Raw genomic sequence first — 25,170 nt, 5'->3', positions numbered from 1 at the left:
TTTGAGATAAATTCTCCAATCACTTGAGCTGGAGGGATAATGATATCAGAACTATTTATTTCATGTATTATTATGAGATTCAGATGAAAAGATGTATTTGAAAGGGCCTTGAAAACATTTATGAGTCTTTATTATACATAGATGACACTGGTAGTAACTTGTGGGTAAATAAATGATTTCTACCTGACAGCCAGAATATTCTAATTGGCTTTGGGATTACAAAGCAATAACATCAATCTAGACAGCTCAACTAAAGACATATAGAATTTTTTAGATTTGGGGAAAGGTACTGGAAAGAAGTTTTCTTAGGTAAGCAATTGAGAACTCATGAGGAAGAGAGGTGGGGATTTTGTAGTAAGAAGAAAACCTTTTCAGGGAACTGCAGAGCCTGGATAATTAGGGGGAGAGAGAAATGTCCGCATAGTCAGTAACCTGTATAGAAAATTGGACTCCACCCTCTCAAGTTCACATTCATGCCTTTTAAGTGTGCCTAATATCAGAACCTTTAATGAGGATTAGGAATGTGAAATAGGGCAAAAGAAGAAACCCTGGATTTAGGGTAAAATTCTCATTTCAAATCTCAGTTGTGTCACAATTTACATGGCATTTCCTCCTTTTTAAAAAGAGAAACAAGAATGCTTTCTCAGCCTTTATCTGTTAAGATCAAATGTAATTATGAATATAAACTGTACTGTATAGATATTATTAAGGCAGTTTATTTTTTTTTTTTAAGATTTTATTCATTTACTTGACAGAGACACAGCAAGAGAGGGAACACAAACAAGGGGAGTGGGAGATGGAGAAGCAGGCTTCCCACTGAGCAGGGAGCCCCAAGCCAGGACTCTGGGATCATGACCCCAGCCGAAGGGGGACATTTAACGACTGAGCCACCCAGGCGCTCCAGGGCAGTTTAAGTTTTAAAAGGTAGTTTGTTTCCCTTATAAACATTCTTCACTAGTTTCTAAATGAAACTAGTTTTCTGGCTATGAAAAAAGTCAATCTTAGACTGTTTTTGGAATTACTTTGAGATGGAAGTTCCAGGGATGGAACAGAGCAAGATTAGGATTTGGATTCAAAATCCTTGAGATAAGTGGAAGACCCCCATCATTCATGGTCAGAATATGGACGCGACAATAGGTGCTCCAGTCACTGAACCACCAGGGACAGCCTCAGGATTGGACGAAAAAAAAAAAAAAAAAAGTCCTTTTTTTGCTCCTCAGGCGAAATTTCGCTCTTTTGGTCTGGATAGTGACTGGTAAGCTATTTTAATATCGGAGAGCATAGACAGGCAGATGGGAGCGGACCCTGGAGATAACGCGAGCTGGTGATAAGTGTTGGAGCCCGGCGCGGTGAGAAGCATGAATCTGAGCTCCCAAGGATGGAGAGGAATGGAGAAAGGGAATTAAAGACTGCGTTTCCGGGTACGGGAGGCTTTGTTGCCAAAGCTTCAAGAAAATACTGGTTGGGTACTAGCCACCGATTGTGAAATCTTCCTCCGTGCTCCGGGAATTCACCCCTGGGGCTGCTGGCAGTCTCGGTTCTTTCTCCGCCTCTGACCTCCAACAGCCCCAGCGCCCTCCTGGGACCCTGGCGGCCCCGGGTCTCCCAGCGCCTCCGTCAAAGTCACCTGACGCAGCCCGGAGCCAAGGCGGCGGCGGAGCCGGCGGCGCCGACCCTGTGGCCTCGCCTCTCCCGCGCGGCGGCGAGCGTAGCGGACGGGCGGTCCCCGCAGCCCGAGAGAAGGGACCACAGGCCCGCGCACTTTTACTTTCGCTGCCCTCCTAGAACTGGGCGCGTTGCGTCCGCGCGCGGCAGAGTAGGTGCGGCCGGACTGCGGCTCGGTGAGCTCCCAGGTACGTCGGGCCTTTCCCATCGCCGCGCTCCAAAGCTGCCCCCGCAGCAGTCCGCAGGGGTGCGCTGGACGCCGACCCGGTCGCGTGGGATCCCCGCTAAGCTATCATCTGAGCGCGGGGCCGGAGGCTGACCGGCGGGCGGGGGTGGGGGAAGAGCCCCGGGACACCGGGACCCGACGCTCTCGCGGCCTGGGTCTGCGCGCCTCTCTTCTCCCCGGACGAGGGCGACGACGGTCTGGTAAGGGCTTTCAGGTGGCGCGTGCGTCCGGCTGGGGGTGTGTCTGCGCTCCCGGGTTACTGCAGCGATCAAACCCGGCAAGTGGGAGACCCATCGCCGCGAGAAGTGGGGAAGGGTCAACTGCATATCCGCGCGGGACTCTCGCACCCTAACCCCGAGCCCGGCCTCTGCGCGGGGGTGAGCTTCACGGACCCTGCGTGTGCCTCCATCCTTAAAATATCTGATGAGAAAGTAACTTAGAGCTTTTAAGCTTGGGTGAGTTCTTGAAATAAGAATGCCCTGAAGTTCCCCCTTCTAACTTGAACTTCTGTAAATGAGAACTTGTGTTCAGAACTTAGATACAAGCCAGGATAGAGTTTTCTACTGCTTTCTGGGGGGCGGGGGTTGATTGACTGATGAGGTGTAAACAACTCAGCTGGCTGAGATGATGCTACTCTTACTGAAGGTCTTGTCTGCACTTGTTACTAACTCAGATCTTTACCCAAAAGCAACTGGTGGATAGGGTGGCCTGACTTGAAAGCAGAGACCAAAACAGGAAATGGCAAACATCCTATTTGAAAATGGCTTATTCACCGGTATTTTCAGTTTCTTCCTGTTCTAAGCAGAGAATATTTGCATCTTTAAACTTTTATAATGCACTCATTTTATGAAAATTGCTAGAAGTTTACAGCATGTTTTGTAAGTTTCTAAGCTATCAGTTAAATTTTTTTGGATTGTTTTCTTTAAGAATTTGGCTTGGTTGGTTAAATATCTTATTTTGATTTTCCTGATTGAGCATAATTTATGGTTAAACGGCATCGCGGGGGTGACCTTCTTATCAAGATCTCCTAACAAATATAAGTTGTGTTTACTCCTTATTAATAAGAAGCTTGCTTTTCCAGACACCTGGGTGGCCCAGTGGGTTGAGGCCTCTGCCTTCTGCTGGTGTCATGATTCCCAGAGTCCTGGGATGGAGCCCCACATAGGGCTATCTGCTCAGCAGGGAGCCTGCTTCCCTCTCTCTCTCTCTGCCTGCCTCTCTGCCTACTTGTGATCTCTGTCTGTCAAATAAATAAATAAAATCTTTAAAAAAAGAAGCTTGCTTTTCAAAATTATGTTTTCCCCCAGAATAGCATTTAAAATTTAGATTATTTTTCCTCGTACCAAAAAGCCATGCCTGAGTCTTTGAATGCTGTCTTATCAATTATTAAATTTAAAAAAATGCAATCATTACTTCTTGCTGCTTACTCTTACCAAATTTACTTTTTTATTATTTATTATTATTATTATTATTTATTTTCCAAATTGTGGAAGAACATATGTTTCAAGGTACTTCTTTCAATGATGGACTATGGATAAAAACTATTTTTTTTTGCTTTTGAATGTCTCAAAATGTCTATCTCACCTTTGCTCTTGAATGATAATTTAAATGGGTCTCGACGTCTAGATTGGCAGGTGTGTCTTCCCTGCCCTTTGAGGATATCATTACATTGTTTTCAGGCTAGAGGAGGAATTTTTATTCTTTTTTGCTGAGGATTCAATATGTATTTATAATTTGGCAACTTATTTTTTTTCCATTTGAAAAAAATGTTTAGCTATTCTGTCTTTTAATGTTTGGATCCACAGCAGTGTACATGGCAGGCCTGGAGTTCTGATTTCTTTTTTTTCCTTTTTTTTTTTTAAAGATTTTATTTATTCATTAGAGAGAGATTACAAGTGGGCAGACAGGCAGGCAGAGAGAGAGGAGGAAGCAGGCTCCCTGCTGAGCAGAGAGCCCAATGTGGGGCTCAATCCCAGGACCCTGAGATCATGACCCGAGCAGAAGGCAGAGGTTTAACCCGCTGAGCCACCCAGGCGCCCCCTGGAGTTCTGATTTCTTACAGGAGATTTCTAGTAGGCTGGAGTTCAGCTAGGACCAGAGGGCAGAGACTTTTGAGATCCCTGTTCAGATAAAGGGTAGCCTTTTCCCTGCCTGTGGCTTTATGGAGAGTACACTTTCAGTTCCCAACGGTGCATTGGGCTCTCCATCCCTTCTCCACTCCAGCTTCGTGCAACCATTACAGCAGTAGCCTTGATGTGGGTTATCTGGTCATGGCTCGCTGGGGACCACGGGGCTTCAAGTTCCTCTCAGTTCTGGATCCGCAGATGTGCACAGCCTAAGTTAACGCTCCTGCCAGGCTTACCTGTCAGACTGGCATCTTTCCCTGGGTCTTGGCCAGTAACGCTTCACCACTCTGTCAATATTATGAATTCTTTTTTTTTTTTTTTAAAGACTTGTGAGTGCTGGCATAACAAGCCTGAGCTCTGAGAGCATCTTTTTTTTTTTTTTTTTTTTAATCACAAGTGGGCAGAGAGGCAGGCAGAGAGAGAGGAGGAAGCAGGCTCCCTGCTGAGCAGAAAGCCCGATGTGGGGCTCGAACCCAGGACCTGGGATCATGACCTGAGCCGAAGGCAGCGGCTTAACCCACTGAGCCACCCAGGCGCCCCAATATTATGAATTCTTTAAGCAGATGATTTTATACTTTGTACAGACCCACAACCCTCATTAGATAGGCTCCCACTCTGGCTAACTGTAGCCACTGCTTTTCCCTTTCTCAGTGTCTTACTCCGCAGAGCTCTCAGCCCCATGCCGTAATGTTGAGGGGAAATGGGAGGAGAGAGATGTGACTGTCATCTTCAGTGTCAGGTTGTGAGTGGTCCTTTTGGCATCACTGGTAATTGTTATTTGTTGAAAAGTCACCATGCCGTAAGTACCACATAATATTTGTATGAAACAGTCCAAGATCCCTGCTGTTACGAATTTTACAGTTGAAAGACAGAAGGCTAGGAAACATTTTAAAAATAGATGTATTTGACCTTTAAGTCTCAGCTGAAAACTAGTATAGATTTCTTAAAATTGGTGCTATTTATTATAAAATGGAATTGATCAAGTGAATTTTGGTTGTCCAGTACAGTTCATACTAAGATGATTTTTTTTCAATAACTGATTCAGCAGAAAGACAATGGGATAACTATGGTACCAAATAGTAATCTCATCTCATCTTACCCCTGTCAGTTTTAGGGGTAGGGACAATACTGGATCTATAGTCCTTATGGGTTAGTTTCTGTTGCCTGCTTTTCTGCTCTTCTGTACTCATTATCTTTGCTTCCTATAGTACCTGGTTGTCTTTTATGGTGTACTGGACATACACTTTGAAAACTGTTTGTAGGAAGAAATTTGAGGCCCAGATAATATTAGTCTCTTCTAGAGAAAATTTCCCTTAGCTTCTGCAGGTAGCTGTGAGCACTAGCATTCCAGAAATAATCTTCATCCATTTTCAGAGACAGAGACTGTCTGAACCATCCGGATAGATCAGAGCTGTGCTACGGTCTACCTAAGGGCTTAGTTTCCCCTGGTTTAGCTTTACCTTTCCATCCATGATTGCCCCAGACCTTAACCTTAAATGTTCCGTCCTTTAAGGCTGTCAGAGTGTCACGCAGCCTATCAGATGAGGCTTACTGTGTTCAAGGTGATGAAGGATGAGGTTGAAGATTTTGGCAGAGAACTGGAAACTGTAAAAAATGACATAGTGGGGTGCCTGGGTGGCTCAGTGGGTTAAGCCACTGCCTTCGGCTCAGGTCATGATCTCAGGGTCCTGGGATCGAGTCCCGCATCGGGCTCTCTGCTCGGCAGGGAGCCTGCTTCCCTCTCTCTCTCTCTGCCTGCCTCTCTGTCTGCTTGTGATCTCTCTCTGTCAAATCAATAAATAAAATCTTTAAAAAAAAATGACATAGCGGATGGGGAAAAGAACCAAAGAGAAGTTAAATAGATGAAGATGCAATAACTGCAAAATTTAAAAGCCATGGATGGATCCACCGATAGATTAAACACAACTGGAGAGAGAATAAACTAGAAAGTACATCCGAAGAAAATATCGAGACTGAAACTTGAAGAGACAAAATATGGAAAGAACAGATGAGAAGGGTCCTGGAAAATAGAGCTAAACTAGTGCTTAGATGAAAACGTCTGACCGTAGATGAATATATTAGAAATGAAGAATGGCTGAAGATTAGTGAGCAAGCATCTACCTTGAGAAATTAGAATAAGAACAGTAAAATAAATCTAGAGGAAGCAGAAGGAAGGAAATAGTAATATAAGAATTGAAATTAGTGAAATAGAAAAGAAATAGAGGATCTATGAAATGAGAAGCTGGTTTTTGAAATGCTAGTAAAAAATGATAAACTGCTGACCGTCAAGAAAATAAAAAAAAGCAGGCACAAAGAACTTATCATCTAAGGGATAAGACAGGACATTAAAATAGTAAGAGGATGTTCTGAGTAACTGTGTCAATAAATTTGAAAATTTAAAAGAAAATGATAGATCCCTTGAAAAACACAATTTACCAAAAGCTGACAGATAAGGAAAAGAACATCTGAATAGTTCCATAGCTGTTAAGTATATGTAATGTATTTTACAAAAACAAGATAAATGTACAGATAATAACAACAAAAACTGAAGGCTCAAAAGGCAGCATTGGTGAATTCTACTCAAGGAAAGGAAGGGAAATGTATAAGGCAATTTTACTCTGAATATAGATGGAAGATTCTAGAGAAAATATTAGTGAATAAAAATATCCAGTAAAATATAAAAAGGATAATATATCCAGACTAACTTGGGTTTATTCTAAAAAGACAACATTGTCTCAGCACTAAATCAATTAAAGTAAATCACCAGTATTCTCAGGGTGAAGGTGGAAATCCATGTAATCATCTCAATGGGTACAGGAAGATAAAAAAGAATTTGATAAAATTCAACATTCAGTAATCAAGAAAACAAAATAAAGGTATACAGATTGGAAGAAAGAAAAAAGAACCCATTACATCTGGGTGATACGATTGTGTACGTGGAAAATAAAAATAATCTACAGACTGGAATTACTAAATCAGTTTAGCAAGGTTGCTTAAGTGCATGGTAAATACATAAAATTTAATTGAATATATATATATATGTGTGTGTGTGTGTATTTCCAAATAGTTATATATATATAGTGTTACCAGTACAAGGATAAGACAAATAGATCAGGGCGCCTGGGTGGCTCAGTGGGTTAAGCCGCTGCCTTCGGCTCAGGTCATGATCTCAGGGTCCTGGGATCGAGTCCCGCATCGGGCTCTCTGCTCGGCAGGGAGCCTGCTTCCTCCTCTCTCTCTGCCTGCCTCCCTGCCTACTTGTGATCTCTCTCTGTCAAATAAATAAATAAAATCTTAAAAAAAAGACAACTAGATCAGAATTGAGAGCAGTGAGACACACTCACTCCTATGAGGACATGTGGCTAATTGGCAAGAGTAAATATTGTTGATTGTTTCCCCAAAATGATCTTTTTAAAAATGGTGCTGTGTCAATTGAATATCCATATTGGAAATAAAATGAATCCAATCCACTACTTCAAATATTAATCCCTAGGAATAAAAGGCAAAGCAATAAAGATTTTGGAGAATAATAAAGAGGAGCACCTGGGTGGCTCAGTCAGTTGGGCATCTGCCTTTGGCTGGGCTCCTGATCCCAGGCTCCTGGGATTGACTCCTGAGTCAGGCTCCCTGCTCAGCAGGGAATCTGCTTCTCCTTTTGCCCCTCTCCTGCCAGCCCTCCTTGCCCTCTCTCTCAAATATAGAAAAAATAATAAAGAGAATATCTTCATGATACTATAACAAAGGCTTTTTAAATAGGCCACAAAAGTGACTACTAAGAAACAAAATAGAACACATAAGAACGTCTATTCATCGAAAGAGCTCATGTAGAAAGTGAGAAGGAAAGGTGTAGAGTGGGAGAAGACAGAGTCGTACCTTGTTTTGTTGCCGGGGGGTGAGTTCCGGATTTTTTACAGATTTAAGTTATGTAGCAACCCTGCATTGAACAAGTCTGTTGCTGTCATGTTTCCAACAGCACTTGCTCACTTTGGGTGTCTGTGTCACCTTTCGGTAATTCTGGCAATATTTCAAACTTTTCCACGATTATTATATTCATTATGATGATCCGTGATCAGTGATGATGACACACTGAAAGCTCGGATGATGGTTAGCCTCCATTAGCAAGAAATTGTTTTTATTTTTGCTTTATTTTTAATTTTTTAAGATTTTATGCATTTATTTGACAGAGAGAGACACAGTGAGAGAGAGAGAGAGAGCACAAGCAGGGGGAGTAGGAGAAGAAGTAGACTTCCCGCTGAGCAGGGAGCCTGACATGGGACTCAATCCTAGGACCCTGGGATCATGACCTGAGCTGAAGGCAGACAATTAACTGCCTGAGCCACCCAGGTGCCCCAATAAATCATTTTTAAATGAAGGGATGTGTTATTTTTTTAAAGACATCGCACATTTAACAGACTACTGTGTAGTGTAAACTTAGCTTGTGAGTGCACTGGGAATCAAGATTCATTTGACTCTCTGTATTGGGATAGTTGTTTTATTGTTGTGGAACTGGAGCCGTAATATCTCTAAGGAATGCCTGTATCTGTAACACATGCGTCTTCTATTCTGAGGGTATATATCTTTATATATGTGTATAAATTATTAAATTAAGTATTAAGTATATATCATTTAGTATTTATAATAATTATTAAAATAATGACAATCCAGTAGAAAACAGTAGGTCAAATATCGAAACCGTGCACATTGCAGATGAAGATGTTCAGACTCAGTAGTAGTCCAGGAAATGAGATTCAGATTACAGTGAGATGACACCACCTCCTACCAGAATTGCTGAAATGAAAAAGACTGGCCGTGCACAGTGGTGGCAAGATCTAGACAGCTGGGCTCTCATACAGTGCTGATGGGAACGCCAACTGTGGCTTATCCATACTATGAAACACCGCCACTCATTGGGAAAGAATCAGAAATGTCAGGGGCACCTGGGTGGCTCAGTTGGTTAAGCATCTGCCTTTGGCTCAGATTATGGTCCCCGGGTCCTGGGATTGAGCCCCACATCAGGCTCCTTTCTCAGCGGGGAGTCTGCTTTTCTCTCTCCCTCTGGCTGCTTCTCCCTCTCCTTATGTGCTCGCTCTCTCTCTCTCTCTCTCTGTCAAATAAATAATTTAAAAAAGGAAAACCTATTTTTTAAAAAAAGGAATAGAAGTGCCTCTCTGTGTGGAAGTAGGAAGATGTCAAGCTACATTGTTAGGTGAGAAGTGAAAGTCCAAAATAACTCTGCATGGTGTGGCCCCATTTATCTAGAAGAGACAGGAGGTGATGCCAAGCAATTGCATTGGGGCAGCCATAAAAAATCTGGCAGCAACTATTAAATTTCCAAACCAAGTTATGTATTAATATTATGTATGTTTTAAGTCTCTGTGCCTATAAATTATATAGCCTGTGCTTTGATAATCTCTCATTCTGTGAAGGTGGGAAATTAGTTTTACCTATAAAAAGTGTCGTTGGGGTTAAATTTTTAAAAACGTTTTGTGCAGTTTATGTAGTGAGCAAATACAGACAGAGGAGTGCAGGCACAAGGAATGAGAGAGCTGAATCAAGGCAAAGAGGGATACACGGCCCAGAAGGAGGACAGGAAGAGGGTGCTGGATTTATGGGTGTAGGGAATCTCCCGGTGGTGGAGAGTGTGTGGACCGCTTTACTTCTCCTACATTCACCCCAACAGCCCATCCAGACCGAGCACTGCTTCTGCACTTCTCTGCAGGAAGAGAACGTTCTGATGGTCTCATTGTCCATTAGCCCAGCAACCACCTTGCTGTGGCTGGCATTCCCAGCATTCCTCCTGCCTGCCAGTAGGAAGAGCCAGACAAACTTGAGGAGCACGGGACCTTTGTCTTTTGGTGACAGCTTGCTACCACTGGAGCTGTGTCCAGTGAACAGTTGTCCAGTGAGAGCTGTGGCTGGGCTCTGTGAGATCTCTAACTCATAGGGGACATCGAGGCAGGGAGGAGGCGTGCTTAAATACAAGAAGGTTTGAAGTGCAAGAGTAGGTGATTGTAAGTCCATATGGTTAGGCCTGGCTCATTTATTTCTTCTTTCTTTCTTTCTTAAACATTTATTTATTTATTTTAGAGAGCGAGCAGGGGGTGAGTGGGGGAGAGGGAGAGTAGCTCAGCAGGGAGTCTGATGCAGGGCTTGATCTCAAGACCCTGAGATCATGACCTGAGCTGAAGCCAAGAGTTGGACACTTAACTGAGCCACCCAAGCCCAACTCATTTCTTCACTGCTGGCTTATTCGTTCCTCCATTCATTCATTTGCTCATTCTTTCGGCTCATGCTTAGTGAGACGTGCTCTGTATTCCAGATGGTATTAGGCTTTTAGGTCATGGCATAGGGGCAGAAATCTCTGTTGGTATTGCTAGATGTGTCAGGGAACTCATTTGTCATCCTCATTCATACATTTCATTTGCCTCTGTTTTCCTGGTACTGTGTATATGTGTGTGTGTGTGTGTGTGTGTGTGTGTGTGTGTGTGTGTGTGTGTGTGTGTGTTATGCCTTACAAAATGTTTCTCAAGAACAGGAGTCATGATAAACTGTCAAACACAACTGCTCATTTGAACCTCTTTTATTTGTAGGTTGGACCCCTGGATGATGTCACGTGTTTTGTGGACAGTATGGGTGTTGGGGGCTGTAACCAAACTCTCCAAGGAAGAGGGCCCTGATCAGGCTTCTTCTCCATCCTGTGACCCCATGGGTGTCTGTGATGGCCGTTTCAGATCTTTAAAGTCCATCCCGTCAGGGCTCACGGCCGCTGTGAGAAGCCTTGACCTCTCCAACAATGAGATCACCTACATCCGCAACAGGGACCTACAGGGCTGCGTGAACCTCGAGGCTCTGAAGCTGGCGTTGAATGGAATTAATGCCATAGAGAAAGATTCTTTTAATTCCCTGCGGAGTCTCGAACATTTGGACTTATCCTATAATCTCTTATCGAACTTATCATCCTCCTGGTTCAGGCCCCTTTCTTCCCTAAAGTTCTTAAACTTACTGGGAAATCCTTACAAATCTCTCGGGGAAACACCTCTTTTTTCTCAGCTTACAAATTTGCAAATTCTGAAAGTAGGGAGTACTGACAGCTTCACTGAACTTCAGGAGAAGGATTTTGTTGGGCTCACTTTTCTTGAGGAACTTGAGATTGATGCTTCAAATCTCCAGAGGTATGAGCCAGAGAGTTTGAAATCAATTCAGAACATCAGCCACCTGGCTCTTCGTATGAAGGAGCCTATTTTCTTGCTGGAGATTTTTGTAGATCTTTCAAGGTCCTTGAAGCACTTAGAACTGAGAGATACTCATTTGAACACTTTCCAGTTTTCGAAAGCATCCATCAGGGAAACAAATACGTTGATTAAAAAGTGGACGTTTAGAAACGTGAAAATCACTGATGGAACTTTTAGCGAACTTGTGAAACTGCTGAATTGTGTCTCTGGAGTGTTAGAAGTCGAGTTTGAGGGCTGTACCCTCGATGGGCTTGGTGATTTTGACATATCCGATGTGGACAAAATTAAAAATATACGTGGGATAGAGACCTTAATAGTACGGAGGTTGGCTATTCCATATTTTTACTCATTTTATGATATGAGTAGTATCTATTCACTTACAGCAAACGTGAAAAGGGTCACAGTAGAAAGCAGTAAGGTTTTTCTGGTTCCTTGCTCACTTTCACAACATTTAAAGTCACTAGAATATTTGGATCTCAGTGATAATTTAATGGTTGAGGAATCCTTGGGAAACTCAGCCTGTGAGGAGGCCTGGCCCCTCCTGCAAACCTTAATTTTAAGGCAAAATCATTTGAAATCATTAGAAAAAACCGGAGAGACTTTGCTTACTCTGAAAAACCTGACTAAGCTTGACATTAGTAAGAATAATTATGTTTCTATGCCTGAAACTTGTCAGTGGCCAGACAAGTTGAAATACTTGAACTTATCCAACACGAGAATATACAGGGTCACCCGTTGCATCCCCTGGATGCTGGAAATTTTAGATATTAGCAATAACAACCTTGATTCCTTTTCGCTGATTTTGCCACAACTCAAAGAACTTTATATTTCCAGAAATAAGTTGAAGACCCTACCAGATGCCTCCTTCTTACCCACGTTACGCGTCTTGAGAATCAGCAGAAATACAGTAAGTACTTTCACTAAGGAGCAACTTGATTCTTTTAGCACATTGGAGGCTTTGGAAGCTGGCAGTAACAATTTCCTTTGCTCCTGTGAATTCCTGGCTTTCACTCGGGAGCAGCAGTCGCTGGCCCAGATCCTGACCGACTGGCCAGACAACTACCTGTGTGATTCTCCATTCTCTGTGCATGGCCAGCAGGTTAAGGACACGCGGCTCCCGGCCTCTGAATGCCACCGGGTGGCTCTGGTGTCTGCTGTGTGCTCGGTCCTTTTCCTGCTGATACTGCTCACGGGGGTCCTGTGTCACCACTTCCATGGGCTGTGGTACCTGAAAATGATGTGGGCCTGGCTCCAGGCCAAGAGGAAGCCCAGGAAAGCGCCCCCCAGGGACGTGTGCTATGATGCCTTCGTGTCCTACAGTGAGCGCGATTCCTACTGGGTGGAGAACATGATGGTCCAGGAGCTGGAGCACTTCGACCCTCCCTTCAAGCTGTGCCTTCACAAGCGGGACTTTATCCCCGGCAAATGGATCATTGACAATATCATTGACTCCATCGAGAAGAGCCACAAGACCATCTTTGTGCTCTCAGAGAACTTTGTGAAGAGTGAGTGGTGTAAGTATGAGCTGGACTTCTCCCATTTTCGACTTTTTGATGAGAACAACGATGCTGCCATTCTCATTCTTCTGGAGCCCATTGAGAAGAAGGCCATCCCCCAGCGTTTCTGTAAGCTGCGGAAGATAATGAACACCAAGACCTACTTGGAGTGGCCCACAGATGAAACTCAGCAGGAAGTGTTTTGGTTAAATTTGAGAACAGCAATAAAGTCCTAGATTCCTTCATTAAAGGCCAGTCTGGGTCTGCTGGTGGTCTTTGTATCACTAGTGGTAGCTTATTCTGACATGGTTGTATGGAAACTGTTTGCAGACTTGCTTATTAAAACCAGTAAAACTGTTGATATTTTGTTTTGTTTTATAAAAACTACCAGAGTAAAAATAAAAGTTTCTTGGTTTTTCTTTATCCTGTCAGATAATCATGATCTAGTCCATTACTGACATCAGGATTATCTGTAGCTTAGTTCATTAGGAAATAGCACAAACGAACAGATCTCATAGGAATATGTTGGTCAGTTTTCTGCAAAGATACTCATTTGTGTCTGCAGATGGGATTCTCTGCCCCACTTGTCTGTCTCCTCTGTGTGACTACTCTTGAGAATAACAGGGCAAAAGGTTGGGGAACTCAGCCAAACTTGTTGCTATTCCTAGAAATAAAGTGCCTTGAAAATTTTTCAGGATGCAGAATACCTACATGGTGGTGTCACGTGACCTGGGTCTGTCTTTCTGGGTGTTGGATGGGTTTCTTCAGTCACAGTTACTTGAGAGAGACCCTAGAACACCATATACAGTAAATTTTATCTTTCCATGGAAATGACACTGGTGAAGAACACCTGACCCTTGAACAATGCAGGAGGGGCAGTGATGTATCCTCTCCCCACTGTGCACTTGGAAATCTGTGCATGTGACTTTGACTTCTCAAAACCTTAACTACTAGTAGTTTATGGTAGACCAGTAGCCCTGCTGATAACATAAACAGCCGATTGACACACATTTTGTATGTTACATGTATTATATATGGTATTCTTACAAAAAAGTCAGCTAGAGAAAAGAAAATGTTAAGAAAATCATTAATCTGTGCATAAATGGACCCACACTGGTCAAACCATTGCTGTTCAAGGGGCAAGCGTAAATAAAATACTCCATTTAGAGGACTTCAAAGGAAGCTCTCATATCCCTGACTCTGATCTTCCTTCAGCCTTTAACTCTGTGTGAAGTTCTAATGAGTTCCTAGTTACCCAATCTTCTAATCCATTTCCTCTGGAGCATCTTGCTTTTTTTCATCTTGTGAAAAAGCCTTATTTCTGATTCTAAAAAGGTCTCTTTCTTCCCCCTCTGAACATGTGAGCTAAATAGATTTTTAAATTTATTTTAAAATCTCTATACCTAGATATTTCTCAAAATGACCCAAAAATAGTTGATACACAACAATTTAAAGACAGACACTACTTCAGCATGTTAATTTTTAAAAAGATTTTATTTTTAGTTTTGCAAGATAGAGAGAACATGAGCGAGCATGAGGAGGGGGAATGGGCAGCAGGAGAAGCAGACTCCCCACTGAGCAGGGAGCCAGATGTGGGGCTCAATCCCAGGACCCTGGGATCATGATCTGAGCCAAAGGCAGATGCTTATCTGTCTGAGCCACCCAGGCACCCTCCATATGTTAATTTTTATAATCTAGGGTTAATTTAATGCATTTAATGCAATTAATTAAGCTCAGAGCTATTTACTGATTCATTCCAAATTTCTTCCTAAACTGGGAGCCACTCGTGAAAGAAAGTGAACTTCACCTGACCTGCTCAGTTTTTTTTTTTTTTAAGATTTTATTTATTTGAGAGAGAGAGAGTGAGAGAGAACACAAAAGGGGAGAAGGTCAGAGGGTAAAGCAGACTCCCCACGGAGCTGGGAGCCCAGTGTGGGACTCGATCCTGGAACTCCGGGACCATGACCTGAGCCGAAGGCAGTAGCTCAAACAACTGAGCCACCCAGGCACCCTGTAACCTGCTCAGTTCTTAGCCAGAACTGGGTTTGTGTGGTTGATTGGCTCTGGAGTCCGAAAAACCTGGGTCCATAAATGTGTATCCTTGGGCAAGTCACTTAAGTGACCCCAAATATTGTTCTGCCCTTAGGATAGGAACACTAATATATACATCATGTAGGTCTGAATATACAGTAATTTAGGTAAAACACTGTGTGTGTGCCCCTTGATTATCATTCCCTCTGGAGGGGGGAGGAGGACAAGGGGACCAAGCCTCTGAGAAAGGGAACCATTCATGTTCAGAAGGGGTGACAGTGGTGCCTATATAGATATTAGCTATTATTATTTTTTCTTTCTCTGAGAAGTGGTTCATCTTCTCATAGATTATAGTTTGTAAATGTATATTTTTCTGTTATGGGTTCTCTCAGTGATCTAAGGGTCCCTGTTTTTTGCAGAAAAATACTGCAGAGAAATAAGCTCATTAAGTGCAAAGCAGTTTTAGTCCTGAGGAAACTCAGATAGTGTTTCTTCTCTCTCATACCAACTCCTGGGAAAGTGTTATGGAAGAGATAGTAGCCAGCCTAAGAAATACAATGGACAAGTTCAGGAGAAGGAAAGGTGTTACAAAAACCAAAGATAATAATGGATTTTTGCTTTATTTTTCTGTGCCCTACATTTAAGCACGATTTAATTATCATGAGAACCAGACAAATTTAACATAGATTTGGTCTGTAGATTTATTTCCAGTAATTTAAACAGCAAGAGAAAGAGCCCCATAGTTAGTTGGTAGATTGAAAGTAATGTTATAAAAATAACCTTTATTTTTCTCATTGCAGATGCTAAACATGTTCACCATAGAAATTTTGGAAAAGAGATAAGAGCATATAAAGAAAGTAAGAATCCACTCTTATCCCTTCACCTTGTGGTGAAGGGATACTAGTGGTTCTTCTAGTCACTGTGTAGTATATAGCTCTCCATAATTTTTTCAATGTGTATAAACATACTGCTTCACAAAATTGGAATTAGATTTTAAATACCTAAACTATAAAGAAAATACCATCTTTTTTTTTTGCAAGTGAGGTTTTTAGTGATTATCCAACATTTCTGAACTCTGAGGATCATTCAGAATTCCACATAGATACATACTGGTCTACCTGCCCAGAGTTCTAAAGGATTCTAAGGGCTACACTCATGCAGCTGTCCATGAAAGATGAGTGGGAGGGGCACCTGGGTGACTCAGTCGGTTAATAATCTAACTCTCGATTTTGGCTTAGGTCATGGTCTCAGGATCCTGAGATCGAGCTCCACATTGAGCTCCTCACTCAGTGCGAAGTCGGCTTGAGATTCTCTCTCTCCTTCTGTCCATCTCCCCTGCTCTCTCCCTCTTAAAGAAAAAGTAAACCGGAAATACATCAGAGGTCAATTTAAGGGCTCATTCAAAAACTTAGTTAATCCAACAGTGAAGACTTTTGTCAGTAGACTATAAACTCAGGAATCCTGTTTTATGTCCTTAATCTTTGAATATGCCTGGTATGTATTAAACTACTGAAATATTTGTGGAGTAGAGAAATAAACCAGAGTTAAATCCAATAATCTGGTTGAAGCCATCATAATACCGAAACGCGGCAGTTTCAAAAAAAAATGACCAACAGGTAAAAATCTTAGCATGAGTTATCTTCATTATAGCTGTGATAGGACTTCAAAGAGCATTAAGTACATTGCCTATGTTTTTGACAATCGGTGTACTTCCTTTCTACTTCATAGAAAATGTAATGTCTCCAGGTATGCATAATAGATGTCTGATATTAGGTATACAGTGGTGGCCCTTTAAGAACTCACCAGCAATTTAAAACAAATACATTTGAGAGGCCAATGTATCGCTCGAGTTAATTCTTTCTGACTTTTCTTTCCTATTCCATTAATTCTGTCCCCTCCTGTGGGATTAATTCATTCTTTAAACAAATATTTATTGAGTGCCTACTAGATGCCAGGCACTACTCCAAGTGCTGGAGATACAATAGGGAACTAGAGCTATAAAATTCTCCACCTTCACGGAGGGGAAGACACACAATAAAAAAATAAACAAATGTATCATAATGATTTCAGGTACTGAGAAGCGCTATGAAGAAAATAAAACCAGAACACAACGGAAGAGAGTGGTTTTCCTCCCATTTAGTGCAGCCCTTGGATGGGTCAGGCGCATTTGGCGGGCCCAGGAAACAGTGGACCTCTGGCCTGTTGAATGGGCTGTGGTCCCTAATGCTAGACATTTCCAGAATAACACCCTCTATGCCAAAGGGCTTTCTGGGTGATGCTGCCACGTGGTGACAAGCACACAGAGCAGGAAGACCATATTGTTAAACTGTAGATTACGTAACAACTCTGCCTCCTTCTTTGAAGACGTTGAACTCTTCAGAAGATATTAGCTATCACTAAAGGTTGTATGTAAGAAGTACATTATCAGGGGCACCAGGGTGGCTCAGTGGGTTAAGCCTCTGCCTTCGGCTCAGGTCATGATCTCAGGGTCCTGGGATTGAGCCCCACATTGGGTTCTTGGCTCAGCAGGGAGCCTGCTTCCCCCTCTCTCTGCCTTCTGCTCTGCCTACTTGTGATCTCTGTCAAATAAATAAAATCTTAAAAAAAAAAAAGTACGTTATCAGCCAAATTAGAGATTGGCTGTCCAGGATGAGTTGTAACAAATGTGTTGCATGGATTAGAAAATGATCACGGTGGGAAAGATGCAAAGTAGGCTGTATTTGTTTATGTTGTTGTTCATATTAAAATCAAACACAAACAGAGACCAGACTTGAAATTCCCTGAGCAGACAAAACCAGTTTTGTTTTGTTTTGTTTTTGTTGTTGTTGTTTTACAGTTTTACTTACTCATTTGAGAGAGAGAGAGTGAGCGAGATAGAGCACAAGCCAGTGGGGAGAGGCAGAGGGAGAAGCAGACTCCCAGAGTGAGGAGTCCAACTCGGGGCTTGATCCTAGGATCCTAAGACCATGACTCAAAGGCAGATGCTAAACTGACGGAGCAACATAGGTACCCCAGAACCAGTTTAGTCTTACAAGCAAAGCTTGATGTAGCTTATCTTGCAAGACAAGTGAGGCTAACTGATCTGGGTACTTCTTTGCTTAGGCCTCTGAAGATCATAAGCAAAACTTAAATTGTTTTCCTAAAATTGATATGAGGTCATCACTAACCACTTCCCTTTCGTTTAAGAAAATTCAAGTATTTTAAATAATCTCTGTGAAGAATACACAGTCCCTGTCTCCGCACTATTGTAAGCTGTTGCCTCACATATACCCCCGAGCTTTGTTCTGTGTTTTGGTCTGAGTGCCCTGGTTTGCAAACGATCTTTTTGCTGTGTGCACAATAAACTTTTACTGATGACTACTTTATTGATTCGTTGGCTTTACTTCTGTTTTCCTCTGAACTTTTGACATTCAGCTTCTCTTTTAAATTCTTTCCACATAGACAGATTGCCTTTTGGAGGGCCCTTTTATTCATTTCTCTAAACTCTTGGGCTCATCTCTGAAATTGAAAAAGAAGTATCAATAATAAAGATAGGATCAAGGATTTAAGAATATTTCAACATGCCGCAAGCTGTTTCTGGAGTAGGTGTGCTATGCTATTCCAGTCCTAGGGAGTAATTAATGCCTTGAACTATTCCAATCACCACGGGTTGCCAGGCCACCAAATAACGAAGCCAATCAAGGATTTGTCCATAGAGAAAGTGTGTGCGCTCCCAGCTAATTCTCAGTTAAGGAGGTTGCTCTCTGGGCAGTCAGGTAGCAGAAATATTCATAAGTCTCATTTGCAAATATGATAAGCAATACAGCGAGTGGGTATCTCCTTTCTTGTTAATTCTATGTGCCCACTGAAAAGCCCCTTCCATGATTTTTACAGCATTTGGTCATCATTGTTATTTACATGACACTGAATTTCCAAAAACAAATAAAAATGGCTTACAATAAAATCCCAGACTCTGAAACAAGAACTAAAGGCAAGGGTCACTACTAAAAGAGAGCAGGAAAGGGAAATGACTACCCTGGAAAACAAGGATCATGGAAGCGTTTGTAAGTGAGCCAAGACAGCCTTGGGCTTTGCTGTGATTGGCTCATCAGAGGGTATGCATTGGGTATTCCAAAGAAAAACATCACAGATCAGATAGACTTTTCCAAGATTCCTTTGATAAATTCTGCTAAGGGGATATAATTAATACATAATATCTCTGATAGCAATGTTGTGCCTATAAAGACAAATATTCCCCAAATAGCTTTTTTTTCTTTTTTTACTGAGTCTCAGTAAAAAGAATACATGTATTATTCAAAAGCTTATGCTCTCTCTCAAGACAATATAGAGTAACCTGTTGTCCTTTGTTATTTACGTGATCGTTTAAGGTGACATTTAGGATGATATTATCACCAATTTTATAGCAAAGACATATAGTTTTGTTTCATAAGGGATTAACCAAAAGTGGTCCTGGACGTGGTATCCCCCTATTAGAAGGGAACTTCAGGGAGAGTGCATGAGAAGGAGGGAGAAGCATCACAGGCCGTGAGTGTGGTTGTGCTTGAATTGCACTGACTTCCTGAGAAAGCTCAGGCCTGTAGATGGAGCTGGGGGCCCACAGAGGTGCTCTCTGCTGCCCAGGACCTAAGACACCCATGGTGTTGCTGCCTCTCCTGCCCTAATGGCAACTCTTTCCTTGGTCTGCCGTTCTCAGGGATGGGAGCATTGCTGCCAACAGCCATTGTTACATCTGAATATTTAGGGCTGGTGAAGAGTAGGGGAATAGGGAACAAGGGAGGGAACTCCTTTAGCATGGTAAAATGTGGCTAACCGGTACACAGGATGTATAGAAAGGCTGGCTGTCCCTTAGGAGAAGAGAGAGTACTTGGTAGGTTGATGCCAACCTCTCAGTGTTTTCTGTTTAAGGTCAGGATATGTTTTAATCCCATTTACCACCACCCCCGCCCCTGGAAGAGAAAGATTATGATCTTGGGCCAGTGGGGTTGAGGACTAAGTCTTTGTAATCAGCTCTGGATAGAGCCATTGAGGCTTCCCATGGTCTCAGTTGGAGAACATTGGTATCTATAAATATCCTGATTGTTGCCATAAGCTGTCTGTAGGTCCTCATTTTCTTTCAGTATTATTATCCCTAGGGTTAAGCCCAAGACAAGATGAGACATGGCAAGGAATTTAAAGGCCAAAATACAGGGGGTAAAAAAAATTCTCTCTGGAAATAATAAAATTTAGTACAACTTAAAATTTATTTTTTATATTCTAGTTCACATTTGGGGCCTTTAAACTTTCTATTCTAGGGGCACCTGGGTGGCTCAGGTGATTATGCATCTGTCTTTGGTGCAGGTCATGACCCAGGGGTCCTGGGGTTGAACCCCACCTGGAGCTCCCTGCTCAGTGGGGAGTCTGCTTCTCCCTCTCTTCTCTGCTCCTCCCCCTCAAAATCTCCCCACCCTGTGCTCTCTCTCTCTCTCTCAAATGAATAAGTAAATAAAATCTTTTAAAAATTTCACTTCTATTCCAGTCTATATGTTTGTCTACCCACCCACTCACCCCATCCATCATCCATCTATCTGCCTAGCTACCCATGCGTCCACCCATCCATCCATCCATCCAACCATCATTGATTTATATATTTATCACCTCTCTAATCCTTCCATATTTACCTAACTCTGGCAATATCTCATCACATTTCCACTAAAGCACTTATAGTGGAATATGAAGAGTAGAATGTTTGTTTTTTGGCATTTAAGTTCCTAGCCAGAGTCGTAACATGGGCCCAGGGTAGAAAAGAGACCACGGGGTCTTTTTGAAATAATTGGCTAAGGAAAACAAATTTTTCTGCTAAAACTGTAATGAAGAAAATGAAAATTCAGGTTGAAGTCTGCATTACCAGAAACATTTAAGATAACACTTGACAACTTTTTAGAGAAAGGATACGGGTTACTGATCATCCTCTTCAAATCAACCTTCTCTTTGCAGTAAGGGCAAGTCTGCTTTTTACCAACTATACACCAGCCTCGGATGCAGAATTCGTGAAAGCTTAGGCATCTTGTTAAGGAAGTTTCTAGATATTGAAGGGCAAGGTCTGCTTCATGATGACATAATGGAAATGACCCCATCTGCAGGGAGGAAGTAGAGGGTGAGAATGGCTGTCAGTCATGACCTGACTGTACACATCACCATCTAAGGAAGATTGTACAGGGCAATGGAACCCCCAAGGACTGGGAGCTGGCAGTCAGAGCTGCCATAGCTCTAGGACACTGAGGAGTTTCCACAGCTCCTTGGCTTTATTTATTCTTCTTGCTTCACTCGATCCTCCCAAGATTTAAAGTAGATAAAGAATATGAAAATTCTTTTTTGCAGTAATATTTTATGTATTTTATGTAAATACAAAAGTGTTTTTTTATAGTAATTTTATGTAAATTTATGTGCATATCTTATGTAAACGTATCAGGGCAATTCTCTGCCTTGCTGATTGTGCGCTTCTCATGCATTCCCCTTAGTATTTCCCTATTCCACTTTCTGTGCATTACTCATGACCTACTATGTAATCAGACTAGTCTTAGACACTTAGACAAGCTTCAGTTATTTGTAGTCATAAACCACCAACTTATGGATATTTCTATTAGCCTCATATCTCCTATCTCAAGTTTTTTATTACTGATAAGGAGACACTTATTTTTAATAGACTATAAATCTAATAAAATTCTGAAACTCCAGGCATTGACAGATTCATTAGTACATATCTCTTTGTCTGGAGAGTTTGACCCTTTGCCCCTAAAGTTGAGAGCGCATCTGATGTTCTCCCACCGCATCAGGGGAATGCTCTTGTCAGAGTTCATATCACATTGTGTCATGACATTCTGTGCGCATGCAGGTCTCTCCTGGCCCACCTGCTAGCTGTGGGACCATGTCTCATTCTCTGTCTTCAGTACCTTAAGCAGTGCCTAAGGGCCTAATGATGAAATAAATATTTGAATGAATCACTCAAAACCAATTACTTTTGCAAATATATTCTCTTGGGTTCCACAACATTGTAGATCTGAGCAAAATGATGAACAGTTACGAGATCCATCCTAGAGGCTTATTTCTACAGCTGTTGATCCCAACGTGGCTTTCTGGAACCAGATCCCATGATTTTCTGACTAGCCTGCTGTCAACCCATGTGAACAGCAATGATGTGGAAGTCTCCTCCCTAAAAAATGGAGAGCAGTGAAGTATAGACAAGTTGAGGCCATGTGTAAAACTCCTCAGTATAGATCTGTATGCAACTAAGAATTTCCACTATTTATGTTCTTGGAATTGGGTCATTTTTGCAATAGGCTCGGATTAACATAAAGTGGTGTATTGTAACAAAAATTTTAAACCCAAAGCCCTTATAGCCCTTTATTCAAAGCACTGGAGTAAGGCCCCATCTTCTAGATAGGTACAAAGGTCAGGGGTCATGGAGACAGCGTTGAAATGGCTACATCCTCCTTAATATTCTCTGTCTCATCTTCAAAATTCCATTACTGAAAAGTCTCCAAGCTAGCAGAATTGCTTCCCCTGCCCCACCTTGTTCATGTGAGTCATGTTTGCCCACTTCTTGCTCATATGACTCATGCTAAAGTGGGCCAATAGTAATACTCGCTGCAAAGCAAATTTAAGGGTGACTACATTTTAGATTACATACGCACACATGTACAACAATCCCTAAGCACTTTTAAAGGTGGAGAGAGAAAATATTTCCACTTGCAAATGGTAGAAGGGGCTCTGGTCCAACATTTGAAAAGTAAATCACATTCAAAACCAGGGCCAGATTGGGAAAATTTCTCCCAAAGATGGATCCTTTTTTTAGGAAAGGTATGAAAAGCTACCATAGAATTCCATATGGGAAATCTTTGTGTCTCTTATCTTAAAATAATAAGGCTTAAAGGTTGGAGTAAGGGGTCCTATTACATTTCAGGTGAAGTTAGTCCATTTTTTTAACTCTCAGGATTGAATAAATGGAATCTGTTCAGATTAAATAGAACTGAATCATAGGCACTGCGCCTCTAGGGTATTACTAAGTTAGGTGGGCTTCAAAGGCAAAAGACCGATGGTTTAACCACCTCATCATACCAGAGCTTTGAACTGAATGTAGAGCAATATTATCAAGTTGATGTTGTGCTATAGAATAAAGATAAATGATACCTTCTTTCCCCTTGTATTTAGAAAAGAGTTAAAATACCGATCGTCCGCCAACCCAAACACAACTTTGGTCTTCAGAGTTCTATACTGGGACAGCATGGGCTGCTTTGCTTGGGGCTCTTGATCCCAGTATCTTTCCACATATTGAGGTCTTCCTCCACAGTGACTGGAATTCCCAAAGAATGCTGGTTTCCAGACCCAGGCATGTCCTAACACCTAAAGATCCATCAGCTATTTGGGGCAGAACTCCCAGGTAGAGAACCCCAATGGTTCAAGAACTGGGTGCTCAAGCTCTGGTCCCTCCTTCTATAATCGAAGGTGTCTTGCTACCCATGGCGTTGTCCTATTTTCAAGACCAAACCTAATACTGGGCTGCCTCCACACCCACTGCTGACACAAGCAGGTTCCTGGGATTAATCCTAGGCAGAGCCCACTGTGTTGTGCTCAGTCCCGTGAGATTCAGACTCAGGCTCCACCTGCTTTAGTCCTGAGCTCCTCCCTGCACCCGAAACTCCACTTTTTCTCACACCCAGACCCTTCTCTCCCTGGTCGTTCTTGGCTATCTGTTCACTTACAGCTTTGCCAACTTTCCCAGCCAGCGTCTTAGGCACATACTGCAGCTTTTCCGTCTGTGTGGCATTGAGATTCAGTTTTAAAAAGGAAATTACGAGCAACAGAGTAAATTATTCAGCAGGGATTATCAGAACAGAGAGAGATGGCCGAGGAGGATCAAGGCCTGGGGTTTGGGGGATGGGAGCTAGCTAAGGGAGGCAGAGGAGATGGTGAGAGGGGGAGGAGGAGGGAACAAGGAGGAGGAAAGGAGGCGACAGTGCTCCCTGACTGGCCATCTACCATGACCCACACCGAGTATATGAAAGTTGCCTTCCATCACTGGCTTGATGAAGCCCACGTGGTTTCATGTGAAAAGGATACACATGATTGCAGGAGAGCTGGTAGGTGTTTTCAATGAGCCCTTCTTCATCAAGCTCCACAATGATCTTCTGGCCACAGACGGCGCAGATATTGTCTGACAAGCTCCTTGTGGGCATCCCACTGACGCTGTAGAACTGTTGGGGGAGATGCGCAGAGCACTGTTGGAAAGGAGGGCAAGTGCCATTCATTCCCTGAACACAGCAACCCAGAGTCCTTACTGCTTCTTCCTTGGTTTAGGAGCACTCTTCCCCACAGGAATGCTTCAGTGGGGCTGAGGTCTTCAGGCAAGAGCCCACTGAACCCCACATGGACCCAAAGCACACGGCTAACTATAACCTTCAATTTAATTTCCTCAAGGTGAATCCTTCAAGGGGAAAGGTCTCTTATCCAGGGCTATAGTTCATAGCTTTTTAAGGAAGCTTTTTAAGGTTACCCAGATGCTGACCCTTTCTCTTATTCTGGAGATTGATTCACAGGTCTGGAGTAAACTGAGGCGTTGCTATATTTCTTAATTCCCATGTGACGAGAAGGAACACATGGATTAATCCCATTGGGTGCAATGTTTTTAGAATTCTAACTCGGGATTCTGGCATCTTTTAGTACTAGAGATGAAGACTGATTCCAATATTGGCAGTGTATTAGAGTCCCTAAGAAGCTTGTTTTTTAAGATTATTTATTTATTTGAGAGAGAGAGCACAAGCAGGGAGATGGGGAGAAGGAGAGGGAGAAACACTTCTCTGCTGAGCAGGGAGCCTGATGTGGGGCTCGATCCCAAGACCCTGAGATCATGGACTGAGCCAAAGGCAGATGCTTAACTGACTGAGCCACCCAGGTGCCCCTCAGAATCCCTAAGAAGCTCTTTTTAGAAAATAAATATTCATTTAATAATTGTTTTAAACTTAAAAAGATGTGACAATAGTGCAAGCCCCCATATATCATGTCCCCTATTTTTAACATCTTACATTAGTATGGTACCTTATCACTCAATGAACCAATATATTGACACTTAAACTGTGAAATAAAGTACATACTTTATACATATTTTATTCAGATTACTTGGGTTTTGTGTTTTTGTTTTTTTAAGATTTTATTTATTTGTCAGAGACACACAGAGAGAGGGAACACAAGCAGGGAGAGTGGGAGAAGAAGAAGCAGACTTCTCACTGAGCAGGGAGTCCGATGCAGGGTTCGATCCCAGGACCCCGGGGATCAGGACCTGAGCTGAAGGCAGATGTTTAACAACTGAGCCACCCAGGTGCCCGTTTTGTTTTTTTTTTTTTTCCTTCTAATCTGATGTC

At 42.4% G+C, this 25,170-nt stretch overlaps 2 protein-coding genes across 5 annotated transcripts in view; one reads left to right on the top strand and one right to left on the bottom strand.

Moving 5' to 3' along the window:
- The first annotated feature begins 1,718 nt into the window (after positions 1 to 1,718).
- Positions 1,719 to 13,149, top strand: TLR2 (toll like receptor 2). Of its 3 annotated transcripts, none has more exons than XM_047717855.1 (2): positions 1,719 to 1,853; positions 10,608 to 13,149. In XM_047717855.1, the coding sequence occupies exon 2, from the start codon at positions 10,621 to 10,623 to the stop codon at positions 12,979 to 12,981; it is 2,361 nt and encodes a 786-aa protein (XP_047573811.1). In that variant the 5' UTR covers positions 1,719 to 1,853; positions 10,608 to 10,620; the 3' UTR covers positions 12,982 to 13,149. The 3 variants fall into 3 exon arrangements, with proteins under 3 accessions (XP_047573811.1, XP_047573813.1, XP_047573814.1); XM_047717857.1 differs by lacking the exon at positions 1,719 to 1,853 and adding an exon at positions 1,961 to 2,091; XM_047717858.1 differs by lacking the exon at positions 1,719 to 1,853 and adding an exon at positions 2,128 to 2,346.
- Positions 13,150 to 17,491: 4,342 nt separating this feature from the next.
- The window catches only part of RNF175 (ring finger protein 175), a 43,765-nt gene continuing 36,086 nt past the window's right edge, over positions 17,492 to 25,170 (bottom strand). The window contains exons 7-9 of one of the 2 annotated variants that reach the window (XM_047717853.1): positions 23,873 to 24,006; positions 20,708 to 20,809; positions 17,492 to 18,492 (exon numbers count right to left, since the gene is read on the bottom strand). In XM_047717853.1, the coding sequence (XP_047573809.1) occupies positions 18,372 to 18,492; positions 20,708 to 20,809; positions 23,873 to 24,006 (357 nt within the window). In that variant the 3' untranslated portion in view covers positions 17,492 to 18,371. The remainder of the gene's footprint in view (positions 18,493 to 20,707; positions 20,810 to 23,872; positions 24,007 to 25,170) is intronic. The other variant, XM_047717854.1, reaches the window with a different exon arrangement.

Source organism: Lutra lutra, chromosome 2 (assembly GCF_902655055.1).
Source record: "Lutra lutra chromosome 2, mLutLut1.2, whole genome shotgun sequence".
NCBI classification, from domain to species: Eukaryota; Metazoa; Chordata; class Mammalia; order Carnivora; family Mustelidae; genus Lutra; species Lutra lutra.
Note: the sequence above shows the minus strand (reverse complement) of the source record. Positions and strands in the feature narration are given on the sequence as shown.

Bases quoted from the DNA above. Each gene is read 5' to 3' on its own strand.
- TLR2 (XM_047717855.1), top strand. From the start codon at position 10,621: ATGATGTCACGTGTTTTGTGGACAGTATGGGTGTTGGGGGCTGTAACC.